The sequence below is a fragment of the Rosa chinensis genome, chromosome 1 (assembly GCF_002994745.2).
Source record: "Rosa chinensis cultivar Old Blush chromosome 1, RchiOBHm-V2, whole genome shotgun sequence".
NCBI classification, from domain to species: Eukaryota; Viridiplantae; Streptophyta; class Magnoliopsida; order Rosales; family Rosaceae; genus Rosa; species Rosa chinensis.
Genome location: NC_037088.1, coordinates 21,174,150 through 21,199,152, shown reverse-complemented (window position 1 = coordinate 21,199,152; position 25,003 = coordinate 21,174,150). Strand labels below are relative to the sequence as shown.

General features: G+C 35.8%; 1 protein-coding gene and 1 long non-coding RNA gene across 3 annotated transcripts; one reads left to right on the top strand and one right to left on the bottom strand.

Annotated features, from left to right (window-relative positions):
• Positions 1-6,033: 6,033 nt before the first annotated feature.
• Positions 6,034-8,539, bottom strand: LOC121049982. The gene is made up of 5 exons (XR_005801654.1): positions 8,279-8,539; positions 8,000-8,110; positions 7,628-7,888; positions 6,404-6,589; positions 6,034-6,126 (listed from the first exon to the last, which is right to left on the bottom strand). It is a non-coding gene; the product is annotated as an uncharacterized LOC121049982 (long non-coding RNA).
• A 5,612-nt stretch (positions 8,540-14,151) lies between these two features.
• LOC112192771 (vacuolar protein sorting-associated protein 36) lies at positions 14,152-24,814 on the top strand. 2 transcript variants are annotated; one of them, XM_024332643.2, is made up of 13 exons: positions 14,152-14,293; positions 14,389-14,473; positions 14,552-14,599; positions 15,351-15,421; positions 15,737-15,854; positions 17,354-18,122; positions 18,753-18,956; positions 19,953-20,046; positions 20,164-20,221; positions 20,484-20,553; positions 22,095-22,230; positions 22,358-22,442; positions 24,214-24,814. In XM_024332643.2, the coding sequence occupies exons 6-13, from the start codon at positions 17,493-17,495 to the stop codon at positions 24,269-24,271; spliced, it is 1,335 nt and encodes a 444-aa protein (XP_024188411.1). In that variant the 5' UTR covers positions 14,152-14,293; positions 14,389-14,473; positions 14,552-14,599; positions 15,351-15,421; positions 15,737-15,854; positions 17,354-17,492; the 3' UTR covers positions 24,272-24,814. The 2 variants fall into 2 exon arrangements, with proteins under 2 accessions (XP_024188411.1, XP_024188418.1); XM_024332650.2 differs by lacking the exon at positions 15,351-15,421.
• Positions 24,815-25,003: the final 189 nt, after the last annotated feature.

The window sequence follows — 25,003 nt, the reverse complement described above, 5'->3', positions numbered from 1 at the left end:
ATCTTTCCCAAGAAAACTCAATTGATGACTAGGAAGGACTGCTTCCTAGGCATCTCATGCCATATGGGAGGAACTGCCACCCAGATGACGCATCGGAAGGGACTGCCAACCGGAATAGAAGGCGGTGGTTAGTTGGGACTGCCAACTAGCCACAGGTAGTAGACGGGACTGCCGACTAACTACCTCATGTCATCTGAAAAGGACTGCCAACCAGATGACGCATCGGATGAGACTGCTAACCGAGCTGTAGTCTGGAAGGGACTGCCAACCAGACTATTACCTAGAAGGGACTGCCAACTAGGTAAGATACGCATGCGCCAAAACTGGCCTCCTTGTCAACTGTTTTCTTTTTAAAATCCTTTATTTTCCACAAAGTCACATTTACTCAAATAATATTCCAACTGAAAACTTAATACCATGCTGCATGCATTATTTAAACAAAATAAAAGTCCACTCACTGATAAGTCTCGCAGCTAACCCTGCTGTCTGCCTGTATCCTCCTCACTCGAGGGCTCAGCACGTCCTGTAGTAATTGACAGGATAAAGTTAACCTCAATAAGGAAGTAATCTAATAAACAAAGCTTAATCCTTTGGAAAAAATAATACTCACTACCCAAAATTCCTCTAACAATCAAATTCTCCAATTTTAGAATTTCCTTTAACCTTCACAAGGATCGCTCAACAACTTGGCCAATCTAATTCCAACTCCTTAACTATACTTAACCACCATTTTATAAAACAATTCCCTTTTCACAATTTCCAAATTCATTCTCAAATTTCTCCACCAACAATTTGCCAACAAGGTTACAACAAAACATTTTCTTCCAAATTTCCAATTTCTCTTTTGACATTTGAAACCCATTTTACTTCTCCAACCCCTCAACAATCTCAACTCATCACTAAAAACATGACAACAAGTTCTCAACCCAAGATTAAAATCTTAACACCCTTAGAACCACATCCAACATCAAAACTCCAAGGAAACTCACTATCCAAACAACCTTAAATCTAACACAAAATTCATAGATTAAATCTAACAGTTCCTATACCTGCAACAACAACCAAATTCAAGTAGAAAAGTCCGGAAAAATCAAACAAGAACGCAAGAATTCGGAAGTTACTGTTCATGGTAATGTTCACAGTCTCAAACACCTTCAAATCTTCCTCCACCGATCAAAACGAGCCGCAACAAGGTTAGGAACACGTTTAGCACTTCCCCAACAACCAAAACCCCCAAAGAATCCGGCCGGAAATCACCGGAAACTGAAGATCAAAGCAAAAACCAATTTTTTCCCATTTCTGCAATTCTCTTCGAAACTCAAAAATCAATTATACCCAAGGTGAAAAACTTACATATCTAGGTAGAGAAGGGGAGAGGATCACGCCATGCCAAGCGGTTCGTCCTGGGGTGGCCGGAAGGCGACGAAATGGCCGGAAAACCAGAAATGACGCAAAGGAGAAGAAAAGAGGAGGGGGAGGTCGGGTCTGTCCTTCCTTGGGCTGCTTTGACTTCTCTCTCCTCTATTCCAAAAATAAAAACTCATTTAAAAACCTTTACCCAAAATAGTAGTTTCCAATTTGGTGATAACTTTCCCGTAGAAAATCCGATTTAAACAAACTACGTGTCCACGAACTCGATTTTACGTATTTTACGACATTCTCAAGGAAAATTCCAACTTAACAGACAAAATACAAAAGTCAACTCCTCGGTCAAAACCAATAAAAACGTAACTCATTTAGATTTTAAGGTACGGGGCCTTACAGATGTATGCAGGTATGTTTGAGAACCCCTTGAGCTATTGTTGTGCACTTGGGTGAATATATGTGTGAGCCTTAAATTGTTGGCTTCTCTCTCCGATAAACATGATTTCATCAAGGTTGATGTAAAATTCTTTTCTTTTTATTGGTAAATCGCATGCTTGGTTTTTAAAAGCGTTTTGAAGCGGGAAAAGTATTAAACTATTTCTTTTCATTTATTTCGATTTAGTTATTTTTGTCCACTCACTCTGACATTTTGCAAATACTTTCCCCTGGGCCCTTTGGTTTCAAATGCCCAATTCACAGTGTTGTTGTTCGGCATACTAGGAGTTGAGACATAGTATCCGCATCTGCTGCCATCATCTTGTTGTAGTCTATCTGTTTAACCTACCAGTTATCATTTCAGTTTCATTACCTTAGATTGCTCTAATCACCTTAGAGCTGTTGTATATAAATTTGTGGTATTCTTTATTTAGGGTTTTTGAATCAACTACGAGGATTTGCTGTAACTTAATTTGAGGTTCTTTGGTTGAAATTCTGGTACTAAAGTTGTGTTTTTGGTTTTGTTGGATGTGGAGTAGTTTGGTTTATGGGAGCAGGGTGGCTCCAGGAGAGTAAGGTGGATTGTTAGAAGTGTAAATGTGTTCTCACAGGTTTTGGATTGCCTACTTTTAGGGAAGGTTATACCGAATTCTAGGTAAAATCTCCTTTACAAGTGGTCCCCGCAGAGCCACATCGGATTTCAGGGTGAAGTTCCTGGGCTGGTCCTGTCAATTCGTTTCAAACTTCGAGTCATTTTCTCAAAAGGAACAACACAAGTCACCACCGTGACAAAAATATATTATTTGATAACTCAACAAATCAATATGAAATTCAAAGTCCCTCATGGATAATAAAAAAAAGAATACTCTTGAGACTCTCTTTTAAAATACGTACTCATAAGTCTCAAGCAGCATCTACCATTACTCCCTATAAGTTGCAAGTTGCAATGACAGATAGACTACAGCTCTAGCTGATGGTAACCAATAGCCCGACCAAAGGCTTGGTTCCCGATTACATGCCTTGGTCACCATCTGTGACGTCTGGTCTTGAGACCGAACATTTGAATAAGTCACACAAGACCTAAAAATGTTACATAAATCTAAATAAAAGATTTTCCTTTCCCTGATCACCATATGTGACCCCCTGGTACAAAGACTAATACATTTAAAATAAGTCGCGTTTGACTCAAAAATGTTACACCAATCTCAATACTTTTCAAGATAATAGAAAACATCATTTCCACAATATTGTTTCCTGAAAAGTCACATCTCAAAACAATAATATGAACACAATCATGCATATTGTTTTCATCACACATCACACTATAATAAGGTGTGTGTGTGTGTATATATATATATATATATCACGTAAATACACACACACATAGTCATTTGCTTAAATGTCACCAATACCAACTATAGTCACAGTTAAATTAATAACTCCGAGACGATAAGGTAACTTTGTTCATAAATGAACATTGTGGGATTTACTCACCTTAAAATTCCCGCTGCGTCTTCACATAAGTGAGACAACTTATGGACCGTCACGTCCCAATTTTTAAGCACAGTTAATAAATAAATAAACAAACATAAATAATCTGGCGTGTGATGGTTCAAACATCAATACAAAATACCTGAAAAAAAATTCATTAAAGAACAAGTAAACAAAGAAGCCTTGAACGCACAATGTCAATACAGACTCATTCTTTAGAATCATTTATTACATTAGACTAAGTTTACAAATTAAACTGAATATACAATTCAATTAAATAAACAAACTCACCACATTCACTACACAGCGGAAGACTAACAAGTTTCTAAACCTATAACTGCAACAACAAGATACTTCTCAGCTCCAATCACGTTCACCCTAACATACAGGATAAACTCCTACACCGTCGAATAGTGCACCGGGTTGTAAACAACAAACCCGGTAAGCTTATGAGAGCTTGTGTGAGTAAACTCAAAACAACCAACAGAACACATGCTTAAACCATCTCAACCTAACAAAATCAATATGGAATTATCACAACAAAAACATCAAGTATCATGCTCATGTAAATTAACTCAAAACTAAAACCTACATGCTCTGACTCTTAACTCATGCATCTAATTTCACAAAACTTCAACTAAACAATCAAACTAAAGTAACATTTTAAAACATTTAAAACACCAATAATCCAAAATCATCCTCCATTTATGTCAACCGAATAATTGTCACCTCAATGACCTTTCAAAATCATTGAAATCTCAATAACCACTTCTCGAAAAATGTAAAGCACTCATAATTTAAACCAAGTAAAAAGTAATCCCTGCATATGAATTAGTTCAGGAGATCACATCAAGAGCACATGAAGCAAATCATAGTAATCCCTACATGTAAGTTAGTTAAGGAGATTATATTAAAATCAAATCAATAGAAGTCATAGTAATCCCTGCATATCATTTAGTTCAGAAGATTATATTAAAACCAATCAATTCAAAAAACAGTAATCTCTGCATATAATTTAGTTTAGGATATTACTAAATAAAACAAAAAATTCATTAATATAAATAAACTAGAAGAAAATCAATACATGTTCATCTACTGATAACTCCATACACCACATTAACAAGCTCACACATCAATCACTAAACAATAATCCATATCCTTTTCATAACAATCATCACATAGATCATTACACTGGTTCCGCCACACATGCCCTACTACACCACACTATTTATTTAATCATACACCACACTCATTCTGCAACACAAGTCCTACTACACCACACTCTACTTATTTAATCATAACACTCAAAATGCAAATCTCAATATCACAATAAAACTGATCACCTCAAAATATTGTTTCCTTATCTCCAACAACCTTAAAACCATAACAAAAATATTTTCTAAACATTGTTTTCACACCTCAACATTTTCACAAATCGTACATATTCACTATGTCAATAAACCCATCAGACAACAGCCGAGGACTGTTGTCTGATTCGAAAATTTTCTGTTGTCTAGTAGCCTGATATCTCTTAGGCCTTCAGACAACAGATATTACCCGTGATCTATATTTCACTCAAACAACAGAGGCAGGCCAATAATCTGTTGTCTGATTATTTCCAAATATGCAGAATTATGACTTTCTGTTGTTGCAGATGTAACAAAACGACAGTTATATATTGTTATAAAGGTTTTTGCACAACATCTTTTCATAAAACTCTATCGTTTGTATTTCACTAAGACAACAGAAATCTGTTGTCTGAATATATGGAGATTTGAACTATCTTGGATTTTTTCTGTTGTCTGAATCAATTGTGGACAACATATATTTCTTATGTTCTATTGTGGCTTTCTAATTAAAATGACATAAATCTGTCGTCTGAATATATAGAGGCTTGAACTTTCTTGGGTCTTTCTGTTGTGTGATTCAATTAGAAACCACAGTTATATGTCGATGTATAAAGCCTGTTAACAAAAGACCTTTGCTTGAATTCTGTTGTTTGATGTTGGTTTAGACGTCAGCTTTATTTGGTTCGTATGTCTTAGTAAGTGCAGTTGCACGACACCATATTAAGAAATCTGGTCTAAAAATTTTAATTGTAATGGTAAGAGAAACACTTCAATCAAATTATCATTATAATTGATTTCATTTGAAAACATACAAGTATCCAGATCTCATTACATCAATCAAGCAAACTATAACTGTACGAGTTAAATCCACATAATATGAAAATACCAGATCATCTGGTGCTCTAAACTGCTCTCCTGACCAGCCACACTTCATCATCTTTCTTAAGCTCTCGAGCTTCTACCCTTGCTCCCCTTTCTCTTCTACCAGCAATGCCATATGAAAGTACCACACCTACAGTTTCAAACAACCTTGAAAACATACATTTATGTAACTTGACCTCGGACATCTTGTTTGTCTTCATAGCTGCAACCACAAGTTCTGTTGTTCTACTCTCTTGGTCCCAAAAGCTGTCAAAGAAAAGACACAAGTGTTCTAATAACTGGACTCATATAATTACATGTGAAAAACAATACACTAAACAAAGAAACAAAAAATAGCATAAGAAAAATATACATAGAGTTTACTATGTGGTATTGAGCACACGAAGTGTGCCATACTTAGAAAAGCAATGCATTAGAAAATGTAAGATTGCTTTATTTCCAGTGCAAGTAAGAGAAAAGGTACACAAACTTACTTGCTCTAAACTTTATAGACCTTCTATGACCATTTTTGCCCTGATAGATCTCTGTTTCCTTGATCTGATCCTTGTAGAACAACTGGTCCCAGTACTCCCAAGTTCCATGTCTAAAAAGTGAAGACCATTTTCTGTGACAACATCAACCAGCATTAGTTCAGTGACAAAAGGAACAAATAGTTACATACCCTTAGCATCTAGAGAGTTGCTAACATTTATAGTAATTAATGGTCTGATATTAGGCACTACAATTACTTTGCTATGACACGACTTCCTTTGGACTTAGCTCACTATGTAAATACTACTTTTATGATACAATGAGAAGCAAAATGCATGATACATCAAGCTGTACAACTAATAGAAAATATACCAGATTCATTACTCATGTGCTCTTTGTGTATCTACTACCTTGGTCAAAGACTTCACTGCATCATTTGTTCCTCCAAGTTAACTTATTAGAACAAAGCATAAGTCTAGACAATTAAATAACAATATTTTGCAGGGATAAATGAAGAACTAAACTTCCATTAAATCCAAGTGCTTGATTTCAGGTCCACTATGAATAGTTAATTTCACTGAACCTCCTTTAGATCCCTGAAACAATTAGGAGAAGTGGATATAAATGAAACAAGAAACTTAATTAGTGGGAAAGAATGTCATAACTAGGAAAAACTATACTACTCAAGTAAGCAGACAATACTCAGAAATTCAAACTGTTGAAGATAAAGAGCATATTCATATTCTTAAATGATATAGGGCTTTCAACTATAAATTTGGTGTACTAACCAAATAAACAACCTAATATTAGTACTTACTAACAAAGCCACTTTAGATGTCGATCATAAAGAATTATAAGCACAGTTTTCAACTATCACTCCATGAGTTACTTTTTCCAACTATAACTTCAGCTAAATCAGAATTGAATTGGCAAGAAAAGGACAATATATATATATATATATATATATATATATATATCCTCCATGTTAATGAGCAAGCTAGCAAAGAGGATTAGCATTGCAGCTAAAACGTTATATTATATTTATTAGATATGGTCTAATTGCGTCCTCCTCAATATATACTTTTTAGCTAGGCATTCTGTAATTTTCTTATTCAAACCAAAACGCAATAAACTAATCTGATTGCAAATACACCATTAATATTTAGATAGGCAGAACTAGAAATAAAAGTAGAGGATTTTCAATCAATGAAGTGATCGATGGGCAAAATGTTACTCATTTTGAAAATTGAAACAAAACCCAAATACAACTTAGCAAATAAACAGGTCTACAATATTGTAGGGCAAGTCCTAGGTAGTAAATTAATTTATGTCTATAGTTCAAGGTGCACTAATAAATTTATGTGAAAACATTACATTTAAAATTGATTATCTATAACAACTCTTAGGGACAGAGATCCATTAAGATTGTTCCATGAATCCAAACAATGTCTTCTTGGACAACTGGTAATTAACCAATTGAATCTCCTCAGAAATTGAATATCAATGTGTGTATTAGATTCTTATATGTGTGCCATACTCAATTGATTTGAACAGAGGCTAGGTTCAGGATAACAAAATGAATCACGAAGACTGATTGAAACTTTGTATGTAAGCAGACAGTAAAACTGACCAACCATTCCTTGTGACCCTGTAAACCTTCTCAGTTATTCGTCTTCACAGCAATTAACATGCCAGTATCAAGCTTTGCAGTTGTTGATGTATTGTCATCAACCCACAAAACTGTGGGGTCTTTCTTAGAGTGGCACCAGAATTTGAAAAAGACAAAAGATATAGAACTTTTGCTTGTTTGGGTGTTTCTTGGCTTTCTTCATCTGCTTGGCCTTTCCTTTGCTACACTTATCAACTGGAGAGTAGCCTTTCGTTTCCCAACTCTCCTACAAATAAGATGCACATATTTCAAATATACCACATGTATCAAACCTTAACAGAGATAATTAAGCAAAACAAAGTTTAGATAGGTAAACGGAAAGAAAACGCTAACTAACCCATCATCTCCTTCTCAAATCCACGAAAACCCATAAACTCCTGCAATTCGAATCCAAACCCCCAGAAAGTTGGTTCAGCTCCTTCTCTGATTTTAGAGATAAATATCATACCTTTGAAAGGAAATTCGAACATAACACAGACAAAAGATAATCTTGTATGCCAATTCGAACATAACCCACCAAACAAAAATCAAATTTGAAAGGAAATTTCCAATTAAAACCCTAAAACCCAATCCAACAGAAACCCTAAATTGATTAACAGTTAATCAAAGGGCTTACCCAACAATAGGGATTGAGACCGATGAAATATTCTCAATTGCAACACCAACACGAAGCATGAGAGGGATTGAGATGGTTTGGCTGGTTTGGATCTATGGTTTGAAAAAGTAATTGAGATGGGTTATGTGTTTCACAGAGATGGGGGATGAGGTTCTTTTGTATTTGTCGAAGCGAGATAGGGATGGTGGGCTGAGGTTTTTCTGGGTTTTCAGGTTTGATTGGAGGAGAGTTCGGATTTGGCAAGAAATTTGGGTTGTGGGCGATGGGTTTTCAGTTTTACGCGAGGGAGGGGAAAAAATTGGTTTGAGGACGCTGTGCAGAAGAGAGAAGTTTGGTTAACAATCTGATCGGGGAGGAATAGTTTCACTAGTTGTGCCAAAAAAATATAAGTTGGAACACAATCAAGACTTCAACAATCCCCATTTATTAGACAACAGTTTTCTGTTGTCTAAACACGACCCCTATTCTCAAAACTAACTTACCATTGTATATCATAGTACTCAGACAACAGTTTTTTATTATTCTGTCGTTAAAAAAAATCAGACAACAGAAAACAATCATTCTGTTGTCTGAGCTTTGTCGTCTGATGAGTTTATTGGCATAGTGATTCCTTTCAAAACATAAATCTAACACATTGTCATTTCCCTTTTCAAATTTCGTTTATTTTCTTCAAAATCTTTTGGCAAACCAATAGTGATCAAATCACGAAAAACAATGTTTTTCACTTCACCAAACAATTCCAACTATATTTCACAATCAATTCAAACCGAAAATCATTTGTAACAAATCCTTGTTTTTACTTACCCATGAACTGTTGACGATCAAGTTCATATAATTTAAAATAAATAATTATTTCGATAAATATAATTTTACAGCTAACAATTAATTTTAATAAAACAGTAACAGAACAAATCAAACACCCAGAATAATGTAAGATTTACACAAGTCAATATTGTGCTGCGTCTTCACACACAAATCGAGACAATCATAAAGTCATCAAACTCCACTCACACAAACCCTGTCAATCATCTAATCACATCAATGTCACTCTCAATATGACACAATAAGGTACATGAGCATTTAAGTTTGAAATACACGAACTACAAGACAAAACTTCATTGGAGACATCTCAAGGTCTCTGTAACACTCCTAGGATCAAGTCGCCCAAACAAAAGGACAATCCAACAGTCGGATTCTTATGGATCGAAAATCATACGAACAGAAACCGAAAATAACCTAACTCGACCAAAACTGTCATGCCTTTGATTTTTAACACAAATAAAAATCAATATATAATCCCATAATTATACATGCGTGATCGTTCAGTCATCAATACAAATACCTGGAAACTTTTTCCCTTTAAACCAAGTACATACTGATGCCTTGAACCCACAAGGTTAATATACACTCGCTCTACAGAGTTATATATTACACAAGCTTACGAATTAAATTGTCAACAACAAAATAAAACATAAGTGCTCCTCAGAGCTCACTACAAGCGGAAGTCTTAATAACGGTAAAGTCACAAAATTAGCTTCCTACCGTAAAGCAGCTAGCTTGCTACCTCAGTTTTCAGCCATGATTACCCTGACCTGCAGGATTAACCCCTACACCGTTTGAATGGTGCATCGGGTTGCCACACAACAAACCCGGTAAGCTTTTGCAAGCCCGTATGAGTAACTCAAATAACTCACGCAAAACACAGAATAAATCCACGCGAATCACGAGAAAAACTCACACGAATCACTTTTCAATCAAGAACAAAGCACGAGATAAACTCATACAAATCACGTTTAAATTAATAAACAAATCACGTTTCAATTAAGAAACAAAGCACGACAGCCAGACTAGAGCTCTAACTGATTGTATTCACTAACCCGGCCAAAGGCGTGAATTCCCGATTTTCCCACCCACGATCACATTTCGTGATCCACAATCCTCAACTCGTAAGTCTTTGGATCCACGGTATAAATACCAAAACATTTAAAGGAGTCGCAGTGGACCCAAAATGTTACAAGAATCTAAAATGAAAGATTCCCAGTAATTGATCCCTATCAATTACTCCCGGTAGAAGACCCATATTTAAATAACCCACCGCAAACTAAAATGTTTCACAAATACACAACACTTTTCAAAACAATAGAAATCAACCCTTTCACAAAATACTGTTTCACGAAAAGTCACACTCAAAACAATAAAATGAACACACCCATAATTATTGTTTTATCACACAAATCCACCAACACATATATATTTCACGTAAATATATATATACACGTAGACATTCACTCAGGATTGCTACTAATTAATACCAACTATAGTTTGCAGTTAACTAAATAACTATCAAAACAATCACGTAAGCCCGTTCGTAAATGAACATTGTGAGATTACTCACCTCGAACTCCCGCTGCGTCTTCAATACAAAACAAGGCAGCTCAACCACCCAAAATAGCTGTCCAAGGAATACTTTGTCACACACCTAAGAAATTACAGCTCTGATTCAGTTAACGAATCACAATTCAATAAAGTTCGAATCCCCAATCGAACCAAAATCTCAAGGTAACGCCAAATTTAGGCGAAACCACTTCCGAGATCTTCCAAAGTCTCTGGAACACTTCCACGATCGATGTGTCCAAACCACAAGTCGATCCGATGCTTCAATCCTCAAGGATTGAATAAATTCACCAATATGAAATGGTAAAAATCATAACAAATCCATTCGAACTCCAAAATTTGCATATTATATATCGAAACGCTCGTATCAACGAGTAGAACATATATAATACCAGAAACAGTCCCCTAGATGGCCAGAACACCGTCGGAATGCCGCCACAGCTAAAACACAATATTTCATAAAACTTCCAACATCAAAGCTATTCATCTAAGCATGCTTGTGAATTTTCATAACTAGCTCGAAGTCAGAAAACAAACATAAAGGGTCGAAAACTACCTCACAAGCTTTGAATTTTTGCTCAATCTGAGTTGAACTGATTTCCATGTAAATCGATCCAAACAAACACCATAGATCGAACCAGAAGGCTTCCACGAACCCAAAGAAGGAAGCTTGAAGCTGTGTCGTCACTGGAGTAAGGATTTCCGGCCGGGTCCAAAAAACTTCAATCTTTGCCATCTTGCAGCGCCGCCGTGGAGGAGGATCGCTGCTAGAGGACACCAAAGAGAGAACCGGAGCAAGGTGGCGAAACGATCTCGAGAGTTTCACAGGTAGAGGCCGCCGGAAAATGGAGTTCTGACCGGGTAGGAATTCCATTCGGGTCGGGTCAGCCAGATAACTTTGATAGTGAAGACGTCGACCGAGAGAGAAAAGAGAGAGAATGAGAGTTTCCGGAAATGAAAACTTGGAAATTATGAAAATAATTTCGGAAAATTTCTATTTATACCAAAATGGAAACTTTTTTCGAAAGTCATAACTTCCCCATACGAACTTCGATTGACGCGTTCCACATGTCCACAAACTCGTATCGATGTGCTCTACAACTTTCGTGAAGGAAGTTTTCGGAGAATCCCAATGTATAAAAAGTCAACCTTGAGCCCCCTTCTAAAGTCATACTTTCCAAATAGAAATTCGTCTGAAACACTTCCGCTCCATCCACGAGCGATGAAACCGTCCAATAACCATAAATTAGATTCCGAAAAATCCTCAGAAATAAATACGAATTTCTGGGGCTGCACAAAAACATCAAGCAAACATAAAACTGAACATACTTTCACGTTCGTCTCGACAAAGACAAGATAACGGAGCAAGGAACTGCACCTGGAGTGGCCGGACAAGCAGCCATGTGCCACAGGCGGCTGTGCGTGAAGCCTACTCACTGGCAGCCCGACTTTAAAACTAGGAAGATCAGTTCCACACAACTTTCATAATTGGCACTAAGGCTGATTCGGCTATATAGAGCTAGATCAAGCTCGAAAGATCTTAGCTGCTCATCTTCAAACATTGATTCATCCCTCCACACTTCAAATCAATCTTCAAGGCTTGTATGGATGGAAAAAAACATGAGAAGAGGTACAAAACATGACCAATTTCATGCCCAACAGTGTCCAAGGGAGAGAGATCACTCTGGGTTCGTCGCTGTTGATTTTCCGCCATGTACGGTGCTTTTGATACGCTAAAAGTAAGCCCTGAAAATGTCATTGTTAGTATATGGTAAATAGAGATCGTTCTAACCGGAGATTGAGGGTATATCTGTCATTGTAAAACAAATAAAGAATTAATAAAAGTATAAAGTATAATATTTACAAAAATAAAACAAAAGATATATACAAAATAATAAAATAAGGGGGGTTTTAACATTAGGGTTTCGAAAATTAAACTAAACAAAATAAAGAAAATATAAAAACACATGTACAAGAATGAAACGTAAGAAACAAAGATCAAAGCCAAATTCATGAAATCAAATTCGATTCAAACCCTATAATTGATCATCTAAGTCATGAGAAAGAAGTTGATCATGTGAAATATTCGAAGCGAATGATTTCTCATATTTTACTTTCCTTTACTAATTAACCTAAGTGAAAGCACCTAGATCAATCCTATTAAACATGCAATCAAAGTCTAGAAAACTAGCTAATCAATATATGTCCAACGCAATAAGCATAGAGAAAGGTTATCAACTTAAGTGCACAACCTAGTATGAATAAGTTCATCTATTTGCAATCATCTTCAATTGAATTCGACCTTTGTTCAAAGCCTTTACTACTTATGAAATAAGTTCACAAAACTATTAGGTGAATCTGTTTTGTCTTTCAGATTCTGAACAGAAGAATCTGTAGATTTTGAACTTTTGAGCTTTTGAGCTCTCTGCATATATAAAATCACAGTATACGAACACAATCAGAAAACCCATATTGTCCATGCTTTCAAAGGGAAAGAGTTTCAATAAAACAACACAACATTGGAAGAAAAACCAGTATAACTAAGAACCCACATCAAAAATACAAATAAATCACCGTCAAAGAAATAGAAGCAAAGTATATGCTTGTTGGTACAAGATACCTGACGTAGGAGCCAAGACTCGTTTTTTCTGGCATTTTTGGCCAACCGAGCTTCTTTTCGCTTTTCTTGTCTTGATTTCTCTGTGACATTTGCATGAATAAGTTTGATTCTCCATCTTTCTCAAACAATCAAATCATAGTAAAAGTTCAAAAATAAAAAGGTACAAAAAGAAAGAAGTTACCCATTCTTCCTAACTGTACTTGTTCAAGTAATTGACTGTCAAAGAGAAAGAAAAACAAATAACATGATATGGTTAAATTACTTTTCTATAGATACTATGTCAACAAGAAAATTATTCAATAAACATGAATGATAATGTTAGAATAGCAAAAAAGGGCAAAACATAAGCAAAGGGGCATTGGGGAGAATGGTGTGAATGGTATGATGTCCAAGGAAAGAACTACAGATGTGTTATATCTAAACTGCATAAGAAGATTGTTCCAGAGAAGTGTAAGGTGCTTGTTAAGCCTACAAGGGTCATGACCACTTTGATTAAAGCTTAAAAGGAGAACTGGTTGGATTTGCATTTCAAGGAGGACAAGCTGAAGCCTAATTTGGATAAAGAGAAGGATCCTATAGAGGAATCATGGATTTGATGAAGAGTGTTTGGGAATTGGTTGGAAACTTGTGTTTGGATAGTTCTATGTTATTATTGGGAGATTCTGTTGCTAATAAGCTTTTTGAAGTAATGAGGTTTCCTATTTTCACTGCACTTTCATGGTATAAGCAGGAGTAGCATTTGAGTGTAAAAAAAAAGAAAAAAAAAAGAAAAAAAAAAAGATGTCGTTTTAGCGACGTCGCTGACTTCCCTTTTTTTTTTTTTTTTTGGAATTAATCTTTTAAGAAAAAAAAAATTCTCTAATTTTTTTTGTTTGAGGCCAATCACCATTGTTTAAAAATCTGAATGATTCTACACATTTGTACCTTGCAGTTGTTTGAGTTACTGGGAAAGGCTTGACGTCAACCCACCATCGCCGGCGCCTCCGTTGCACCCAGCCAAGGTTTGATATCTAATTGATTCATTAGAATAGTTGCTGTTGAGCTGAAAAAGCAATTTGTCAATCTGATGCGATCATGCTCTCTCTTTGCCCAAAAGACCGAAATTCATCATTCAGAGAGAAAGAGATTGAAGAAAGAAGAACAAGAATAAAGGAGCTTCAAATTCTTCCAAGTTTGATAAGGTTCGTAGTTCACTTTCATTTGTTTCCCATAATTGCAAGAGCTGGAGTCATCTGATTGGTTTTATATGAAATTGACAGGGGAAGAAGGTAGATACCTCAGAGGGGGACGGGAAGCAATCAAAATCGGTAATTTTTTTTTCTTTTTTTTTTTCCCAGAATCGCAAGAGGTTGATTTGGGTTCCTTTTGCTTATAAATGAGATTTCTGGTATTTTTCAACCAAGCCGTTTCTTTGGATCATGCACATTCCATGTTATTATTGTTTGTTGTCTAATCAATTATTTTGTTTTATTGCATAATGCTTTGGGTAGTTTACTGAAACCAGTCCTCAAATATGAAAACGAAAACAACCCTAAATGCCAGGAGGAAATGTTGCAAGGAACTCTTTTGGAATCTAAAACATAATTGAACCACATTCTATCTTTATGATTGCTGCTGTTTTTATAAGTTCAGTAGTTAGATAATTTATACCATATTGAAGAGGCTTTGTTATCTCTTTTTGTCCGACCATTATGTCGTTTTTGAAGAATATTGTTGTAATGCACTCTTATTTTCAAATAAACAAATAATACATTCTTTCTCTCCACAATAATTTTTTATGTGGCTCTTTCCAATGACATTTTAGCTCACCATTATTAGAAAAGATGTTGGACAGAAGCAAGAAATACCATAACATGACCATCATCTTCCTTCATTAGTTTTGGATATTAATTCGGTGTTATGGGTTTCTGTTTTGTTATAACACACACTTGATGGATATTTACTAATTTGAATGTTGGCTTCTGTTCTCGGATGCATAGCATATTTTTATTAACTTCGTAAACTTGGTACATTCAGTTTGATACTTAGAAAAAATAAGTGTGATTTTCTGCCCTTCAGGTCTGCATAGGCTAAGAATTCTTTCTGCATTCCTTGGCTTGGTCAGATTGAGGGAAGGCATGTTGGCATAGGTAGGCTTTGGGTTTAGTCTGTCCAAGACATGTGTTATCTTCTGCATTGTTTTATAGTAGGATTTACTATTGTTTAAAATACCGTATTCTTGACATACTAGAAACTAACATGTGTTTTTCTTGATTGGTTCTGCCAGTTAGTGTATTTGGAGTCTTCTTTTTTGTCTTCTAAGTCGCTGTTTTGTTGCAGTTGAACAAAGATGTAAATGGAACTAGGAGAACTGGAATAATTTTATGCCAAACACTATACTGTTTAGTTTGTATTTTCTTGATGGAAATTTGCTAGCATGCTCATCTTTTTCTGGCTGTTTTCAGTTTGGCTGTGAACACTGCTGGACTGATTTTTTCAAGCACAGTTGCTGCCCTGTTTTGGCATAAGTCGAGTGCGACAGAGCAATTACCTATCCTTCTTCCCGTGCATCTTAATATTCAGGTAATCTTCAGATTCCATCAAAAACTAAGTTGATGAACTTTGCATTTGCTGACTTTAATCCTATATGTACTATCATCAATTGTGATCCTTAGTGTAAAGGGTGATTTTCGATATATTAATGCAGACGTATATCTAGATAAAATTGATTTTCAGTTGCAGCTTCATTCCTGCTTTATTTGTTTGTATGTTTCTCTAGATTACAGCTATTGTGGTGTAAATGATGTTATATATAGCAAGACAAGAATGTGATATATATATATATATATATATATATATATATATATATATATATATATATATGGGGAGTAAACATATAGATATATCATATATGTATAGTTTGCTACTGCAGAGGTAGATGGATAGTTATGACAATTGTACAAAGAGACTTCAATCACTGGATTACAAAAGTGCATGTAGAAATTGTTCCCCACACATCCTACTTCAGTTTTCAGCTTTTTGTGCTATTATGATATTTGTATAAACCATATCTTCTACAATTTCAGCAATGAAAAGAAGCATTAGTTTTTTTTTTTTTTTTTTTTTTTTGAAAAAAAAACCAAATTTTAATTGACATGGAACAACTAAACCAGCAATTGATATCGCTTCAAATATTGTTTATCTGTCTGGACTTAAACTAAAACATACAAACATCAAATTATTCTTGGTTAGAAATATCGTTTATCTATTATGCAATCACTATAGTTCCATCAATAACACATATCAATAACAAAAAGACCAGCAGCAAAGCGCGGGTTATCTAACTAGTTATATTTCTATAGATTTGGAGTCTTTAGTGAATCTTTCAATAATCTTTTGTTTAAGAAAGACTGTCAGCTCGTTTATGGTGAATAATTGATGGATGTTGTGTTCCTTTGAGCACATCTTGTCCTCTGAGCAAATCCATATGTTCCTCTGTGATCAAATTTACATGGATCTGCAATTCTATCCAATCAGACCACCTCTTGTCGATCTGTCATAGATTCAGATCCAGTCCGGTTTGGCAGTAGTTGATAGTTTTGTGAAGAACTTTGAACTGGTTAGTTTCCAACTGTTTAATCGAGGAAGGCTTCAGGTACAATTTGCAGCAATTTTCTTTTAATAGCTGTGTAACTATTTGTGATCCTAAACATTCTTGAGCTCATCTTTGTCGATTTGCTTTTCCTTTGTGGTGACATCTCTGAGCTTGTCTCAGTTTTTTCAATAACCCACTGGCTTCGTCCACTTCCATCGGGTCCAATCTCTGATATGGGTGATCCTTGTGGCCTTTCCGCCGATCTCGTGGTTCTATCCACCTTTTTCTGTTCAATTGTTTTGTATGTTCAGTAATTCTTTTTGCATCTGGATCCGTCAATTCCTTAGTGGGTTTTATATTTGTTCTGGCTTGCTTTTGCTGAAGCTGATCACGCTCTATTGCCTTGGTTTTTATCTCAATCAGTGAGTTTGTGCTGGGATGAATTTTGGTTTTATTTTGGACTGACTTTTGGTTTTGTTTTGTCCAGGTTCTGCTTGCCATCCTGAAGGTTTATGTTGCCGTTTCTTTAACTCCTTCACCTTATCCTGGCTGATGTCTATTCCACCCTTTCTGGGTTCCTCGGTGGGCACCTAGCGGCAAATTAAACATTCCCGTCAACATCAGCAATGGCCGGAAATTGGCTGGAAGCTGTGGAGCTAACAAGCAGTGGACGCCCAGTCCTCCTCCCATCAGAGATTGAATGTTCGCTCCTCTCTGCTGTAGACCTCGAATGCGAAGACCTCCCTAACTTCCCTAACCTCAAATCAGGTATCCTCACTCTCACCACCCACCGCCTCTTGTGGGTCTCTGACTCCTCTTCACAAGGAGCCTCTTCAGCGATCCCACTTGCCTCCATCAGCCACATCTTCTCCGCCAAAAAGTCCCTCAAGTCCATCTTTGCCTCGCCCCGGATCCGGTTCCAGCTTTCGGTGTCACCCGACGGCCGAGTTTCAAATTCAGGTTCAGGTTCTAGGTCCGTCGTCGTTACAATGGTTGTGAGGGGGAAGGGTGCTGATTTGGACGTGTTTTTGACCAAATTTTGGGATAACTGGCGGGGAAGAGCCTGGGAGACTGGGAATGCAGATGTCACTTCGGGTTCTGAGTCGGTTTCTGGGTCAACTTCTTCTGGATTATACACCAAGGAAGGAACGGTGAGGATGGTTGGGGTGTCTGGAATACTCAGGAAGGAACAAGAGATGTGGGAGACTACTGATAAGAGCTTGCAGGATGCTTTCCAGGACTTGAATGCTCTCATGGTAATTACTACTCTTTTCTTTGCTTACTGACATAATTGTAGGATTCCAGAATCAAATTATCGTTTCAACTAGGAAACTAGAATCTGACTATTGATTAAATGAAGGAAATTGCATTGCTAATCTCAATGCTTTCTTGGTATGATGAGGATTTACGTGGAAGAGGAATTGTTGAAATTTGTTTATTTGCTGAGAAAATATAAATGCAAAGCTCCAGGCGTCAGTATGTGTCTTATTTAGTGAAGATTGGACTGCTCTTAATATTTCTTGATGGATTATTTGGTTTTACTTTTTTATTTTGAAGACTGCAAGAAGGGAAAATTTGCAACTGAGCCCTAAAGTAGGCTGTATTCTTATTTTGCTTTTGTGCTGCAGTTTAGATTTGTTTTTTTGGTCGAATGACATCTAGAATATGTGGTTATATATAAATGGAGTGTAGATAATTTCGAAGCCATGGTTGTATCTGTGCTGTTGTGCTACTGTTTAGATAATTTTTTATTTGGTTAAATGAAATCTATAATATGCGCTTTAATTTATGCACACATATATAAATGGAGTGTAGATATTTAGAACCCATGCTTTTTTCTCTTTTTTTGCTTGGTTTTAAGTTGTAGACAAATATTAATATTACAGAGTAAAGCTAAAGAGATGGTGATGCTAGCAGAGAAAATGAGGCAGAAACTTTTATCCGGCTCGACTTCTCAGCCTGGTGCAGCAGAGGACGAGGAATTGGGTTCCAAACAAGAAATGCAAGACTGGTTGCTGAGTGTTGGTATTATATCGCCTGTCACCAAAGAGTCTGCTGGTGCTCTTTACCACCAACAATTGTCTCGTCAGGTTGTTATCTTTCAATTTTTCAATTCATGTGAAACACTTTGTTCGTTCTTCTTCTTTATCACTGTAATATGTGTTCAAAGCAAGGAAACTACGGAATTTAAGTTTTGAGCAAATTGTCTTCAAAGTTCTAAACCTTATATTTGCCAGATTTTGTTACTTGAATATTTGTGTCACTGAAGAGAAGCTAATATCACCCTTGGACCTTGATGTGTCACACTATATGAAGCTCTCTCTTCTTCTCTTTTTTTTCTTTTTGAAAGGAGACCATCAACTTTTTTTCTTGACAAGGGAGCTCTTCTATTTTGACACAACAGATCCACATCCAAATTCCCTAGCCTTTAGTATGCTGTCCAGATCATGATTTTTCTACCCCCAAAAGGAAGAGTCCTTCCTTTTTTGGCAGTTGTGTGAGAGGAAGGATTGGAACCCCTGACATGAGCCATGTACTCTAATCCCTCTGATCTACATGCTCTACACGGTCTCCACTAAGTGAGAAGAACAGATTGTCAATGATATTTTCTATTTTTTGGACAAGGCCATATGAAATTATGCTTCAATTTTTTTATTCCATTATTGATCCTTATTTGATCTTGTTGGGCTATCTATCTCTCTCTCTCTCTCTCTCTATATATATATATATATTTGGCTGAAAATTTGCAGAAGTGATCTATACATTAGGACCTAAAAACTGAACGGTTAAGATGTGAAAATATGATCTAAAAGTTGGTCTAATGCCTATCCCTATAAAAGACCAAAAAAAGGGATCCCTTAGTGGAAGCCCTCTATATATATATATATATATATATATATATATATATATATATTATTTTTATTTTTTGGGTTATATTTTCCATTAGGATAAACAATGCGTGATGTTCACTACTGCTTTAAATATTTTCCCGCCTCCTTTTCTTTTTGCTAGAAATTATCTCCACTTTAAGAAAAAAAAACTAATTATCTGTTTTTTTTTGTTTGTTTGTTTTTTATGATAAATAGTTGGCAGATTTTGTCAGGCTTCCACTTGAGAGAGCTGGAGGAATGATAAATCTTATAGATATTTACTGTCTCTTCAATCGTGCTCGAGGAACAGGTTGTCTTTTCTAGGCCTCCATTTTTTTTTTCCTTGTTAGAATGATTTTGTTAAGTTTTGGTTCCTTGCCATCATATTTAATGGGTAAAACATGGTATTGTATCTCTCTTTATGCAGAATTGATCTCGCCAGAGGATCTGCTGCAAGCATGTTTTCTTTGGGAGAAGTTTGATGTGTAAGTGGGTTTAGGGTTTAGGGTTTTATTTTGTTTATTTAAGAGCATGGACATATCTAGAGAGGACTCCTGCGAAAATGATTTTTTGATGCGCTACCCTCTTTCTGACAATCACACAATTTAGTACAGTGATGACAACTGTTATTCTTTAGATTCCTATGCAAGGATCATCCCTGCAAATAACTGTCTATTATTGAATTGTATGCCGGAATTTTGTGGGGTCTTGTTATTACCATAATATTATCTTGTTCTATGTTTGCAGCCCAGTAATGCTTCGGAAATTTGATAGTGGGGTGATGGTAATCCAGAATAAGTCCCACAGTGATGAAGAGGTGATCTTATATTTTTATTATCTGTTTCATTTTGGTTGAATCTTACAATTGTAATGATAAAACTCTCCTTTTTCACTAATGTTAGTATAAATCGTGAAATGTATGTGTATCATGATTTCATGACAACCTTTAAATGATACGATGAGATTTAGGAACAAAGTTCTATAAACCAGTGAAAGGTTCATAGAAATGCTAGATAGTAGTGATATGGTGCTCATATGTGGCTTTAATGTTGCTAGAGGTTACTTGTATTAAATATATCTATCTACATTCACCATTATTGCTCTGCATCCATACGATATGTCTGTTTTGCATCCATTCTTGAAATGCAAAATCTCAAGGCGACACTTTTATTCCCATTCAAGCAAGACGAAAGCTTACTAAATTGTACATGTAACTAATGTTAATAATATACTATAAAAAGTAACTACTGTCTTGTAGTTTCATGGCTTGAAAATAGGACTGAAATCATGTTGAAGTTTAGAACCAAGTTGAGTTTTTTCTTGCTTGTGGTAGACTTGATTTAATGTACAAGCCTGAGCTCCATCTTGAAGATCAGCTCCCAAGTTCACTTGGTTAAATCAAGTCTACCACAAGCTAGAAAAAACTCAACTTGGTTCTAAACCTTAATGTGCATGCTAGAACTTGGCTCAAGTAGTCTAAAAAAGAAGACCAAGCATTTGGAGCTTAATTAGTACCAAATATGTACAATTGTACATATTATATATAGCTGTCAGAGAAGTTCGCATAATTAATACACACACACATATATTTTATTTACAGACGTGTACATATTTGGTTGTACAGTGTTCAGAATTACTGGTTAAAATTCGCAACAGAAGGGTTAGGAACTACTTGATACCATTGTCTTACAAGATATTGCTTAGCATACTAGAGGAATTTCTTTCTGTACATCAGGCTGCTCCTCATTTTGTTCATTCACGTTGTGGTCACATGGTAAATGATGTTTAAAGATGACTGTGCTTATATGGAGTTTAGAAGCTATCGTTGCTATCCATTTAGAACTCAGGATCATTTTTCTTTTCTTTTATCCAAAAGTGTGTTGCACTGAAGGATTGCCACAAAACTAACCTGCTACAAACCCTTGATTTGGGTTTTTATTTAAATTTTTCTAGCCAGTTTGTGTTTGTTAAATTGAAATAATATATTGGAAATGTAAGGTTTTCCATATGATGCTGTGCTTTGCATATTTGATCATACTTTGCACGGTAGATGTTAAAGATAATCAATCTTCCTCAATCACTAGCCATTGATATGGCTATAATGCTGTGCATTAATCTAGGATCAGTTTTGATATTGTTATAAATATAGATAGCTGTATATTGCAGTGCATCAATCTAGGATCAGTTTTGATATTGTATTAAATTTAGTTATTACAGCATTGCAAAACTGATGCTGCTCCTCCTATATATTGTAAACATTGTAAATGAACAAATCAATGGAAAATACAATTTTAACAGTAGATATCATTTCAAGTGGCATAAAAATAGGTTTTAACTCACTACCTTTGTCAAGTTCAGATTTTTGCTAGGATCAAGACCCTTGCAACAAAGCCCGATGCTCTTCGAACTGGTATAAGTGCCAGTGATGCTGCAATCACACTAGGTGTTGCGCCAGGCATGGCCAAGGAGCATCTTCTAACTGCTGAAAGCAAAGGTGAATCGTTGAACAACTTTATTTTGACAAGAGTGAATATTTGTTTTCATTATATCTGAACCAGGTTCCTATTCAAAAGAACTTCTGTTATAGTTAAGGTTTAGATTAATATTGGGTATTATTGCAGGTTTTCTATGCAGGGATATTAGCCCAGATGGCTTTCGCTTTTATATTAACCTGTTTCCAGAAATTGATCCAAACAATGTTTACTTGTAAGTAAAAAACCTGTTTTTGATCTTGGCAGCTTTATTTTACTCCTTATATGGTGTGACTGTCTTATCAGTGACTCAGTTTAATTTATCTGAAAAATCCAAGCATCTTTGACAAATTCATTAGTAGTAGATGGACTATACAGTATTAGATATTTGGTATTGGAGCCAATGGTTACAAGAGACTGAAAAGAGCAGGTGGATATATGTGTGCACACATTTATGAAACTTGATAGTGTTTTTATTTTTGAATTTTAATTTTGTTTTGTGGTAATCTCTCATAAGTATGCACACATTTATTTTTAAACTCCCACAACTTGTTTGTGTGAGTTGATTTTACAAGTGAAAGATATGCATGAAACTTGATAGTGTTTTTATTTTTGAATTTGAATTTTGTTTTGTGGTAATCTCTCATAAGTATGCACACATTTATTTTTTAACTCCCACAACTTGTTTGTGTGAGTTGATTTTACAAGTGAAAGATATGCATGAAACTTGATAGTGTTTTTATTTTTTAATTTTAATTGTTTTATGGTAATCTCTCATTATTCTTTGTGCCTTGGGAATTGGGATAAATAGTCATCCAACATTTTTATGGGTCATGGCTTCTCTTCCATGCACACTATGTGGGAGCTGGTCCATATAACTTACTCACTCAATTCTTTATCTATTTAACAAATCCGCTCATTGAAATAATATTTAAACTCACCTTTCCTAGTGGCGGTTCATTTAAATTTGAAACTGTCAATCACACTTTTTTGTTGGGTCATTGTAATTTTCTTATACAATCTGATTAAATTATACTCAGTACCAACTGATATAGACTTTGCAGTACATGGTAGGAACCTACCAGATTGAACAGTTACTTCTGGCTGGACTGGATAAGATTATTTAGATATCTACACATTTTGGTCTTGTATTAGTGCGTTGACCATTACAGTTATATACACTTGCATACAATTTCCCTATTTGACTTGTCTACTTCCCGGACAATGTGTTCATACTGTTGTTATGAAACCCAAAGGTACCTGTTGGCTGTAGAAATCTAAGTCTTGAGGCCTTTAACGTGCAGCTGGAAAACGTAGGATTAAATGTATGCTTACATTGTTTTGTTGAGTATTGTGATGATTACACTAGCCACACTAGCCATTACTGTAGAACATATAATCAACACTTTAGGTGACGAGCCAGAAATACTGGTTCTTAACTAACTAGAATCTATGAGTCTATGACCATAGCATAGACATTGGATGTAAGAAAGTGCATCACAGAAAATTGATGAATCACGAATGGTTTGAAACTCTTTCAACACACGTGTCTTTGTGTTCTTATCTGCATGCTGTAATGATACAGTTATTAGTGCAAAAATTCACTGATTTTACACGAAATTTTGTCAATTTCCGGAAAAGAATGTCCCTATTGCTTTTCTCTATCTGCATGATTTGTTAGTTTGCTGGGATTTAGACAGTCTCAATTTGTATTATTTTGTCCTGTTTCTTGCTGTAATTTCATTCAAGCCTTAAACCATAATAAGAATAAATAAATAAAAAATCCCCACAATGCTTCTAGACCAATCCCTCAATCTACTTTCCTGTTTCACAAATCTTGACTTTTACTCCTTGAAATCCACCAAAATTGTTGTAGGCAATCTGAAAACAAGAGCCATTCTACATCAGATGTATCTTTAAATAAAAATAAAAAATGTTAACAAATTTTTATATATATTACTGGTCTGTAATCTATTATTTGTAATTAGTATGCTGCTTTTGGACAGAGTGAAAGATTATGGAGTCTATGACACATGGTTAAAGGTGGCCTCTGCTTCTAGATGAGAGATGATTTGTGCACCAACGCCATGTTTACTTCCTCATGTGGTTAATGTCAGAATCAAAGTTGAGACAAATTGATGAATTCGGAGAAGTTTTCAGGAAAGTTTATGTATATTGGACGTTCCAATTTACATCCTGGTGATTGCAGAATTGAACTTTCAGACCATGCATCAACCACTTGCTTGGACCGATTGTGACATGCAGTGTTCTTTTTGGGAGCTGGTGATACTTCTCCTGTCCTGTATTTGTATTTGACTAGTACATTTGAACAGAAGTGAGGAGAAGCATTCGGAGGACAGGTGTTTTTTTTTTTTTTCCTTTTCTGGAGAAGTGGGGAAGCTCTGATTTTTGTTGCTAGGTTGTCTTAACCATCCCCTCACCACCATCGTGCTCGAAACAATTCAATCATTTATACAAGCACTTGGCCCTCTATGGATGGCTCTTTTACTTCTTTTTGGTCTGAACACTTGGTGATGAATGATGAAATAAAGCAGCATGAGATCTTACTGGTTTGCCCCATCTGGTGGCAAATGCTATTACCATTAACTATTGGTATTATTTGTTGACAGGGTAGAATTACCCAAGGACCGAGCTGATACTAAATATTAGGGTTCCTCGAGTGGACAAGTGCGCTCTATGAGTGGAGTGTTCCGCAAGGTGGAGTGCTTCAATGCTCCAAGGTTCTAAACGTGACCCAGTGCTCCATTGGGAGCACTCCTGACGAGTTGGAGTATG

Coding starts and splice junctions, on each gene's coding strand:
- LOC112192771 (XM_024332650.2), top strand. CDS start 17,493: ATGGCCGGAAATTGGCTGGAAGCTGTGGAGCTAACAAGCAGTGGACGC. Junction 20,047..20,163: donor CAATCGTGCTCGAGGAACAG/GTTGTCTTTTCT, acceptor CTCTTTATGCAG/AATTGATCTCGCCAGAGGAT. Junction 22,443..24,213: donor GATCCAAACAATGTTTACTT/GTAAGTAAAAAA, acceptor GCTTTTGGACAG/AGTGAAAGATTATGGAGTCT.